The 11931-nt window shown below is 35.0% G+C and overlaps 2 protein-coding genes across 2 annotated transcripts in view; both read left to right on the top strand.

Annotated features, from left to right (window-relative positions):
• LOC106688051 (ankyrin-3) overlaps positions 1 to 747 on the top strand; it is a 6667-nt gene extending 5920 nt beyond the window's left edge. Inside the window, exon 5 of the mRNA XM_024363137.2 lies at positions 446 to 747. Coding sequence (XP_024218905.1) covers positions 446 to 541 — 96 coding nt within the window. The 3' untranslated portion in view covers positions 542 to 747. The remainder of the gene's footprint in view (positions 1 to 445) is intronic.
• A 4234-nt stretch (positions 748 to 4981) lies between these two features.
• The window catches only part of LOC106688050 (serine/threonine-protein phosphatase 6 regulatory ankyrin repeat subunit A), an 11768-nt gene continuing 4818 nt past the window's right edge, over positions 4982 to 11931 (top strand). The window contains exons 1-3 of the mRNA XM_014432318.2: positions 4982 to 5069; positions 7313 to 7881; positions 10787 to 11003. Coding sequence (XP_014287804.1) covers positions 5016 to 5069; positions 7313 to 7881; positions 10787 to 11003 — 840 coding nt within the window. The 5' untranslated portion in view covers positions 4982 to 5015. The remainder of the gene's footprint in view (positions 5070 to 7312; positions 7882 to 10786; positions 11004 to 11931) is intronic.

The following is an 11931-nucleotide window of genomic DNA, read 5'->3' on the forward strand; positions in this document are numbered from 1 at the left end:
TCATTATAATTATGGTTTATAGATTGTATATTTGTTTAAACGGATAATTAGGTTCATACTAATACAATTTTTTTTTTAAATTATACTAATGTTCCTGGAAAGTTCGGCTTATGGGGGAAGAAACGTGGAGGTCATACCCTTCCCCCAATAATTTGAAAACCCGAAAAGTTTGGAAATTCGAGATCTGAGAACCTACTTCAAACTGTGAAAATTGTGTTAATGGATAATATAAGTTTCATTTAAAGATTCGACTGCCCTCTCAGAATAATTGACTAATTCATTGGAGTGCTAACAGTCCGTAGTTTATCCAGATGCCACTGCTATACGATTTTAATTTGCTAACTAACTCATTTGCTTCTTGTATATTATTGAAACTTGGTGATTAAAAAAATAAAATAATAACATTGTACCTGTACCTGTCTTATGCTTTTTTTGTTTTTTACAGGTTTGTGGAAAGGACAAAATTTTAAGAATGCCGTTCTATTCCAAAAGCACCGTGGAGACATCTGATGAATATGAAATACTGATTATGAGTTATTAATCCAATATTTTCTATCAATCAACATTTAGAAGTCATTAGATACTTAATCTGACAATAATTTGAAACTTAAGTATAGTTTCGTATTTTTGGTGTTTTGTAATATTATTATATTTTTAATTGTATATTTTATCTATTGGTCAAAATAAAAGAAAAATTATTCAATGTTTTAATTAACAAAATTAAATCTATTCTTATTGGTTCCTAAAGGTTTTATTCTTAGCCATATCCCAACAGAAAACCTAAATCTCCTTCTTTTTCTGCTATATATGTACATAACCGTAAACCACTATCCACCTTTTCCAAGTCAAGCTGCCAAAATGATTGAATGAATGCAAAACATAGAAAAAAAGAAATGTCAACTTTATGTAGAGCTTGTATATGCTTATTGCAATCCACTTATAGTAACATTATTTTTATATTACCATGCAGTTGACATTTTAAAGGAGTTGCAACGTCTCGTTCTCTCATTGCAATCACCACTTGTTCTTTATTTTCTTCAAAAAATATGAACTATTGCCTTTCATAATATGTTATGATTTTGAATTAAAATTGAAATATTGATTCGACATTTCATCGTGGGTAATTATAAAAACACAAAGGAAATGTATATTTAGACACAAATTTGATGCATCATATACATATATATTTGTTTTATTTTTTAACCGAATCGCTTAAAAAGGCAAAGTTTCTTCTCCAAATCATTCAATAAAATTTGAACTTCAGTCAGGAAAAATCTAGCCCTAAAATAAAAAAGGTATAAGAGAAATAGATGGGTATGTCCTTTGTCATATCAATTTTGAATATTACAAATAAATCAACTCCAACTGCCAAAACAACATATGGACCAGAATCTTTATGATAGCCGCACACGCTATTAGAGATGGTGGTGGAGGTATCCACATGGATTTTCCAAAGCGCCTTGTAATAGAGATAGCGATTGACACGAGGTTCAACTAAACAAACTATACAACCGAACAGGAATCATTGTTGGAGGCAATCAGAAATCTCATACACCTCCAGAGGCTTCCAACATCAAAAATGGTATTTTCAACTCACGCAGCTTCGGTTGTTATGAGCCTTAGGAAACAGGGTTAATGTTACATGCCACTGAGTAGGAAAAACTTACCGTTATCTATGAAAAAAATACGCTGCAGGGAATCCCGAGGCAGAGTGGAATAATTGGTAATAAACTTGTGAAGAAAGTCTCAAAATTAACCCTAAATCACCACCACACCTCGACGGAAGAAGCTAAAACCATTAATAAAGGAGCGATTCAGCAGAGGTGGAATAATCAGCCCACAAACATCATACCTCAAAATTCATACTACTCACGTTCAAACGTCGAAACTCTCACCTCTACAAACGCTTTTCCTTCCATCTCCTCTGTACAAATTACTCAACACATTCTCCAAACATGCGTACTCATGGAAAAACAGCGGAAGCAAAGATGGTCTAAAGCACTAACTTGGTTACCATGCTTTTCGGCGTCCTGTAGTATCTCAAGAGTAACTGCCGATTTTGTTTTACAATTTCCAGACTTGACAATTTGAGTCGGAAGGATGAAGTATTTATACTGTTATTTTACAATCAACACACTAATAAGTTTCGAAAATATAACCTGTAACAATAACAGTAATAGTATAACCATAAGTAATGAGTTAATATGGAAATGACTATATGCGTTCCGTCGTAAAACATACCAGTATAAAAGCTAAAATGTTTTATCAATTGTAGTTATTGGCATAACTGGATGTTTAAACCTGATTTCATAAATTCGTGAAAGAATCGTTGGAAAATTGGCAATGAATGAGAACAATGTTAATATTAAGTTAGGGTAAGTGTTTTCTGGTTAAGAGTAAATTATTGTAAATCATCATCGTTTGGGAATACGATTTTTGGTACGCTCGATTTCTAGGGAGGGAATTAAACTCGACGCGTTATAAAGTTCCCCCTATACGGAAGATTGCCGTGCCTAGAGATGTGAAGGGAGTTCAAAGTTTGTTAGGAGCTTTGAATTATTACAGGAGATTTGTACCAAAATGGCAGAGTACTTCTTTAAACTCAACAAACCACTGAGAAAAGGCCGAAACGTGATCATCACCCCAATGGTAGGAAAATAATATCAGGCAGGGCATGGAGAATCTGCAGCAGGAGTCGGAGCTTGCGTCCAGATCTTCATCTTGATTTTACATGATCTTGGTAATTCAGCTCCTGCTGTCTGGAAAGTAAATAATGGAAATAATATATAATTATTCCGATTGGTTGTCACGAGCTATGACTGTGCACGCCTTGGAACAAGACAACGGGGAACCATCCGAGGACGTTGGACCGTTCCTGCAGGAATGGAAGCCAATAGAGGAAGAAGTACAGAATGTGATGGAAGAAAACTATAGAGGGGAATTGTCGTTTAGCAAGAGCTAGAGGAAGGAAGACTAGTAGGTGTAAGGAAGAATTAGAGAACATGAAGTGACAGATTGTATTGAAGCCGAGGACCGCTGTATTTGTCGAAATTGAGTGCAGCAAATAAAGGAGGAGCAAAATCACGCCGATTTGATTGCAGCCAAGTGTGAGGAACGACCAGATTTGTAGTTCGCTGAAAAATGTTTCAGGGCTTGAAGGAACTCATCATTTTTACTTAGGCAAAATCGTCTGGAAAAAGATTAAGCGACTATGGCACGGAAAATAAATAGAAATAGATAGGACATTCATGCGTCGTAGACTGATGGTGGAAACCCTTTGGGAGGACGACTGAGAGTAGTGGTATCCATAGTTTATTATCAAGGAAAACAAATCACTGAGGAATCCCGGAGACCTTGCACGCGTTAAAGAGAAGATACTTTTAGTAGGGAATGAAGAAGACATTACGGAGGTTGTAGGAAACTGTGAAGTTTCAGACACCCACCAAAAGGGAGACGAGAGGAGACACCTACCGCAGATGCCCTACTCAATGATCTACAGATCGACATTTACAGGATATATAAAAAATGGTCAAAAATCAAAAATTCCATGATTCATCTCTTCAGTAAGGCGCACTGGTTGCACCACAGGTCGTCAGAAGCAGTGTTGGCAGCTCTCCGATTGTAGTTCCGAAGCGTATCACATCTCACATCGCATCGGACGGAGGCAGAGAGTTCAAAATGCCAGGATTTGAACCGAAATGACTAACCTTGACTGGTGCCTTAACACCTAGGGCAACTGTAGAGTAGAGGTGGCGTAGAGCGGCTTCATGGCACGTTGAGTGACCATCTACGATCTTGGATTATTTCAGATCGACCAATGACTTGAACCGGACGTGGCAATGCGGTTTGCGGACACCGGCAGGACTAGAAGGGGATGCAGCGGGTGGAGAGAAACTATACAATAACCACGTTGCTCGATGAAAATGGTGAGAAAGCAGATGGAAGAAAGCACAGGGGAGAATGGAAATCGAAAAACCAGGAGGGGGCTCTACTCTCTCTTTGATTTTTTTCTACCTTTCAATGTTATCTAATGCTATTGTTTCCATACATCAAATCACTATTAAATAACATTAGTAATTAGGTGAAAATATAATATACATATTATTATTAATCTTGGATAGAAAAACATCAAATTATTACGTTTAAAATATTTTATGAACTAATTTTTATTCGAAAACAACAATCATTAAGCTAAAAAATTTATTTCAAATAAGTTTTTGGCTCTGAATATCAGGTAAAAATAGTTTATTTAGCAGAATTAACAAAAGACTTCTGAAATTCTACATGATACCTTTTACATGTGTAGGAAAGTTTTTTTTTCCCACGAAACTCTACTTTACTGTAATCAGAAAATATAACTAAGTGGTGTCACTTTAAAGGTGAAATGGAAATTCAATAAAAAAATAAAAGTAATTTTGAAACATTTTTACGAAATAAAGATATACTTTCACAATTCTTTTTTATTCTTTATATGAAATAAAAATTTCACCATCATTTTTTAGGAAGTTGGTTATTCATATATATTAAGATGTCGAGGTGAGAGAGTATAATTATTTAGAATATAATCCTATATCTACAACGGTTTGTGTTGTTTTCTCCATCTTCAGGTACTATTCTTTAAGGTCTAACTTATCAATTTTAATTCTGAAATTATGTCTGAATTGTTACATGATTAGAAAGTTTTATAAAGTATTCTTTCTTTTATTTTTGCTTTATCGTCAAGACAAAATGGGGAAAACACGCCAGAACTTTGCTAAAGTTAATATAGAGCATTGGATAATATTCTAAAGGTGGTTCTTGCATCTCACCATCTTAATGCACAGAAATAAAATGTAATTTATTTTTTGTTTTTCCTGTTATTTATTACATGTTAGATTATGAGAGCAATGATGTGTTCGCGACTTTACTAGAGCTTAACTAAGATTAATGCCATTAATCTTTCTGGGTTAATACTTATCCTGGCATAAATATACCCGTATCTATTCGAATTTGATGGTTCAGTTTACTTTTGAGAAATGTTGCTATTTGTATTGTCTGCAATATTTGCACATCAGTGCTTAGCCATTAGTGTAAGTGTATCTGAACTATATATCTCTAATTCGTAATATATCGGAAAAATTGAAACGTTTAAAATAAAAATTTTTTTGAGCACTTTTTTCTCAGTACTATCGGTAACCATTTGGGGTTATTGCATTTGGGAAGGTATAAAAATTAATATTTACAAGATCTGTCAATATATTAGGCATCCTAAATATATTTGCTATAACTAAGTATCCTGTTTAATAATGTGGACTACTTTTAATAAGACGCCACCAAAGAGTAAGATTTACAATGGTAAACCAATGTTTGGGTTAGAAATTAACAGGCAGTTTTATATATCTAGGGGATTGGGAGTGGATAACTCATACGTAAGGCAATGACTACTAGCTCCAAGGACCCAAATTCGAATCCGCCTGTGGCAGATAGTTATTATCTGTTTCACTGTAGTCGTTGAATCAGCCATCTGGGTTCGGGAGGCCTCCGTGGCCTGCCCAGCCTCATAAAGTTGGTACCCATAATTGGGTAATAATCTGGCGGTCCATCTTGATTCTGATCAAATCACTTCCTTGCACAACCGCTGGTCTAGTAACAGTAGTCCTTACAATGTTCTGCACCCTTCATGGGTTGTAGCGGTACAGATTTAATTTAATTTCTGTACCTAGTAATCACATATGTGAGTTTTTATGAAAGGAATATGGTCCGGGTGCGGTCAAAAAAACTCAAATAGTAGAGTTATACTATTTTAATGAGCCAACGTTTCGCCCCACGTTGGCTCATTAAAATAGTATAATTCTACTAGTTGAGTTTTTTTGACCGCACCCGGACCATATTCCTTTCATCTTTACACACGGTCAATCAATAATCTTCCAGTATGTGAGTTTTTAATTTGATTATTGACTTGTTTACTAGCTACTTCTATAAAATGTAAAGTTTTTGATTGGATAATTAAATCAGATTTATATATAATAAATTAGATTTCAAACTAAAATGAACAATTTTAGTATTTTCATAAAATGAAATAAAGAAGACAGTTATAATAAACCAGTTTTGCAAAATCCCAATGCAAGTTTAGAGAGTGGCTTGATTCCAGAGAGGGGCATTAGCTAGCTAATATTTAGTTAACTAAGTAAAAACTAATTGCTAAATAGTTGTAAGAATGGGTTCTCCAAAAAAGCTGGAACTACTTAAGTTATTGATTGTTAGTTAGCTACCGTTAAATCTTAACTAAATCAAACTAAATTAGGTGTTAGTTGAAGTGGAGAACTAACAACTAATTTCGTTGTAAGATTTAGCGGTCTGTCTATAACTAAATTAGTTCCTGTTTTAAGGGGAACTAATCCATTAACCATATTAGTGGTTACTCTACCATATTAAGGTCCCTACATAAGATTTCAGAGACGCTGAAAATTTAAATAAAAATCAATTTGATGATCACGCGCATGCGCATCGGTTTATTTTAACATTTCGGATTTCTAACATATTGGGGTTCCTATATATGTTCTCAAAGGTGCTGAAAATGCTATCTATTCTATCTAAGTTAGAATTTAGATTTGTGTCTAGGGTGAAATAATTGGATTTCCGAGTGTGTTGAGAGTTACCCCAGGAACAATTGATTAAGAATTTCGTCAAGTATTGACAGTTAGTTAGTCTCAATAAGTACTATAAGAAGTAGAGTACATCAGCAGCACCGGTTTGTGTTATGATTTCAGTGTTCCAATGAGGGTATGAGGTAACAGAGGGCGGTCTGTTGGGATTCATTACGGCCATTTGTCTCTAATCATCTCGTGTACAAGTTGTCACCATGAAAGGCTTGTTGGAGGGATGCATTTGGTGAGTTGAAGCATCGCATGGCTAGTTCTGGCAGAAGTATGCATGCGGTATTATTTTGTCACCGTAAGCGAGGAATAAGGTCCCGTGAAAAGATTTGGTTAAGCATAGATACATGTCTCAGGTGACTTCATCATAGTTAACAGTGTACGTAGTAGAGGACTTCAATAGGATTCTGGTGAAAAAAATATAGATAGGAACAGATGCGCAATCCTTTACGGACTTGTTTCTGGGAAATAGTGGCTTCTTAGCCCATAATAATAGGCTGGACCAAGAATAGCTCCTTCACGAAAAGGTAAAAATGCGGTAGAGTTTTAAATACATTTTTTTTTTTAAATATAACTAAACAAAATTTATCAACCTTCAAGTTCCCACATATCTTTGTTTGTTTGTGCCTTTTTTTCTTAATATTTACAGAAACAATAATTAAACTAATACTTTTTAGGATGACGGTTCGGAGGTGGATTTTGAACAGTTTTTAACCGTTGGAAATCATATGACTTGTAACATTGAAAAGAAATTCCCGCCGCTGCACAGAGCAGCCATGACGGGTAACATACAATTGGCAACGAGAACAATATTAGAATTGAAAAAGTCAGGGGGCAAATGTATAAACCACCAGGACAGTGAAGGAGAAACTGCACTCCATTGGGCAGCAGTACGAAGACATGGAGCGATCGTGCGAAGCCTACTGGAGTCTGGAGCCAACGTGACCTATGTTGACAAGTGCAATAACACGGCACTACACGCGGCGGCCTTTTCTGGCGATGCTAAGTCAGTTCGTTGGCTCATTATATTTGGAGCGGATCCCAATGCGAAAAACATAAATGGCAGCACACCGCTTCATGTTGCCGTCGTACACAATCATTTTGAGATTGTTGAACACCTCATTAGTTCTTGTGCGAATCTCAACGCAACTGATAATAGAAAAAGGACTCCGTTGGATTTGGCTATAGCTACTAACAATATGGCACTGGTCGTATTGTTGAGAGCTGCAGGGTCCAGCAGTCTACGGTAAGGTTTTATTTGTGAAACTAATACAGGTACTGACAGGCATAATGAAAATCTATATGTCTGTCATTTACATTGGCAATTACTTAAACGGGTTAAACAACTTATTTGACTGTCGTTTTATTGATGCCGTGAACACTATTATGGGTACGTTAGTGTGTACGAGGAATTTCACATTTTATTCACAGTCGTGAGGGCTGGTGAAAAATAGACGTCTTATATTTTAAGACAAAAAACCTGTTAAGCTACTGCTTATCAAGAATATGTTTTAATTGGGTAAGCAATAAACGAATGTCAAACGATTGTTGTGGAAATAAACTGTCCTCGGGCTGTCAGTGTCAATGAAAGAAGTAAAAGAAACCCTGGTATTAAATAGAGAGTTAAAAAAGGGGAGATTAGTGCTGTTTAAAAGTTACATAAATTACAAAGAAATAAAAATTTATTTATTAACAATGTACAATGCAGTAATTATCAAATTAATGTTATTAACAAACAGTCAAATTACTAGGAGACCCTGTCCTAACTTCTTCTTAGCCCTTGACGAATTTGGAAATTTTGCGCCATCAACCAGTTTTAAAAATCTGCGCTCTCCGCCTTCAGGGGTCACAACAATTGTTTTCTGAAATTGCTTATTATAAATTTATATATATATATATATGCTATTATCAACGAAAAGGTGAACCTCAATTTGAAAATGAAAATGGTTTCCTAGTTAGAAGAACCACAACTCTTTGAAAAAATTCTATTGTGCCCTCATGGTTAACAAATAAATAAATTTTATTGGAGATCTTTGTTTTTGCATGTCATTCATAAATTATAAAAGCACTGGTTAAAACATACACTAGATTCCATTTGGCTTGATTTTATATCTCTGAATATGTTTACCAACATGCAAAATAAATTTTTCAATTACAATAGTAACTATTTTTAAACCTCAATGATTTGAATTCCACCTTAGTTTTGAAATCATTCATTTAAAGTTATCACCTGCCGTGTACGGGGCTTCAGGGTTTCTAAATTCGACTAGGGGTTCCCCGTACACGTATTATATTGAAATTTATTCATATATTCATGTACTTATATTATTTATTTGTATTTATATGATGTATTTATATTTATTTGTATTTATATTATGTATTATCTTTCGGTTCCTGATGGGAACCGGCTGACAAAGTATGCGCTATATTTAATTCAAAAACTAGATACCATTTGGACCCCCTCGCCATGGTATGTTAGATATGAATATCTGTAATTAATCATTGGAGTTCCTTTCCAACGGTATCGTGTTCAGCAATTTACTATGCTGTTATATATGAGGTGGTATGCAGGGATTATTAATTATAAAGTCAAGTCTTTGTTACATATTTTATATTTACAATTATATATGCATTAGCAAGAATAATATTATGAGAGAGGATGGTAGAGTTGTTTCTTTATACTTTAATAATTATATTATGAATTGAGAAGTACCAGTTGGGATCTTTGATATTTATACTGACTCTAAGTTATTAATACTATTAATTGCCATTCAAATTACAACGGAAAAGGTCTTACTTGTTTCGGAACATCGGTCGGCTTAGCAGTTGTCGCGGCAGGGCATCCATATTCGCTTGGCTCGAATCCTCCCGGCTGCCGCTGCTGGATCCCCGCGAGATGTGACTCAGCCGCGCTCTCTTCCTCCAGACTCTCCTCTTCCAGGTCTTCAAGTGTTTCTCGACCGTTTTCAATTCCCCATCTCTTCCAGACTGTGCTCAAGTCTCCATCTCTCCCAGACTGTGCCCAACTGTCCTTCTGTCCCAGACTTTGTCTAAGTCTCCATCTCTCCCAGACTGTCCTGCCCTTTTTGCTTATTTTCTCCCCTCTCCTTCTGATTCCTCCTTCTTTTGATTTCTGTTCTTTGATTGGTTTTTTCTATGTTCAGAGGGAGTGAGAAGGTCCAATGATCTTCCACAAAAGTCGGTCTTTTTCCTACCTTTCATGTTTAAATTAAAGCGGCTTTCTTCTTTGACTGTATTTTCCCCGAGGTGTTTAAAGTGCTCACGTGTGAGATAAGGGCTGTTTATTTGTTTATCTCTGTCTACACGGTCAACCTTTCCCAGGGGGTGCATACCCTCTGTTATCTCCATATCTCTGTACCTTACTTTTAATGTTTTTCCAACCGGGTTCACTTCTTCTTAGCCCTTCAAGAATTTGGAAATTTTGCGCCCTTAGCCAGTTTTAAAAACCTGCGCCCTCCAATTTCAGAGGTCATAACAATTTTTTAGATTTTTTTATGAAATTGCTTATTATAAATTTATATATATATATATATATGCTATTATCAAAGAAAAGCTGAACCTCAATTTGAAAATGAAAATGGTTTCAAGGATAATTTTGCGCCATCTCCCTGATTAGGAGAACCACAACTCTGCAATCCTGTTGGAATATTTCGAAAATATTGTTAACAAATAAATTATTTTCCTTTCAGACATTTGTTTTTTATTTATTGCTTGATATTCATAAGTTATAATAGCAATAGTTAAAATATACACTTTATATTCCAATTGGCTTAATTTTATATTTATGAACCTGCAAAATAAAGTTTTTCAATTACAGTAGTATTCATTTGTACAACTCTTTGATTTGCATTGCACCATAGTTTTGAAATCATTCATTTTAAGTTACCACTTGGTGTTAGAATAGTTTCGTGATAATATTGTATTGGAATGTTGGCCTGTCATCTCCAATATGGAAAATAGGCTCGGCATCCCGTTTAAGAAACATGTTTCTTTTTTCTCTTTGAGCTTTCTATAAAATTCATTAATATGACCACAAGAGGAATATTTGAATATACTTCCTTATGCTGCCGAATTTTAAAATATAATAGACTTTTTTAAAAAAAAAATCTGTATGTAACTTTAAATTTCAGTAAGTCAGAAACTTTCCGTTGGGTGAATCAAACAGCAGGACAATTTGATCTTCCTAAGTGTGCAGTAAAAGGTGGAAAAACTTACGGCGGCCAAATGACATTCCCCGGAAGGGTCTGGCATCAGAATGGCTACATCCCTGCTACCATAATCCCTTACCATAAAAAAGTTATCACTGTCATTGATGGAAAGTACAAGAAAGTGTCAGGCAAATATCAAGTAAGTTGTGAATCCTTCATTTATCTTCACATATCCCTCTGTAATAATAAGCTAGCGTAAGTAAACGATTTGCATTAAATATATTTGATTAATTAAGTTTTCCTGTATTTTAATGTGTGTTCTTTCTATATAAATATATATATTCTAACTTGTAAGTCCAATACGGGTAAAAACACATATGAAGCTGTAATACTTTGTGCGATTTGAACCTAAAACAATTTTATTGTTAATACACCTACGTAGTTAAAGTACAGAAATACTCACTACTCAAATCTTTGAAATATTGATTGGGGACTTAAACCAAACCCATTGTGCGTCCACGAGATGTAAGAAAGTTTCTACAAGAAAGACATTTTTTTTTCTCTACTATAACAAAAATCTTTCTGTTATAATTCCGCTCGTTTTCCTTTGTTCATTTCTATTTGATAGGAAAGAGTGTAGTTTAATGTAGTTTTGATATAAAAAATCAGATAGCGCGATTTGTTCTTTTATGTCTAATTTTGGAAAATAATATTCCTTACATATCTCTATAATTCTATCCTAAGAACAACCCACTTCCCTATACTTTGGAAACATTCCATTATAATTCTCATTCCAAAACCAGAAAAACCTCCTAATAATCTTGCTGCCTATAGACCAATCAGCCTACTTCCAATCCTCTCAAAAATTTTTGAAAAAATTCCCCTTAAACGTATCCTATCCATCGTTGAATCACAGATTTTTCCCGCACAGCAATTTGCATTCCGTCCTAGGCACTCCTCAGTTCAATAAGGCCTCAGAATCGTTGACTATACCTCTTCAGCTCTTGAAAAGAAACAATACCGTTCGGGTGCCTTTCTGGACATAGCGCAAGCTTTTGACCGGGTATAGCATTCCGGATTGCTTTTTAAGCTCAAATCCATATTACCCCAAACCTTATACCTTACCC

This window comes from Halyomorpha halys, unplaced genomic scaffold (assembly GCF_000696795.3).
Source record: "Halyomorpha halys isolate HHAL.00 unplaced genomic scaffold, Hhal_1.1 Scaffold1045.1, whole genome shotgun sequence".
NCBI classification, from domain to species: domain Eukaryota; kingdom Metazoa; phylum Arthropoda; class Insecta; order Hemiptera; family Pentatomidae; genus Halyomorpha; species Halyomorpha halys.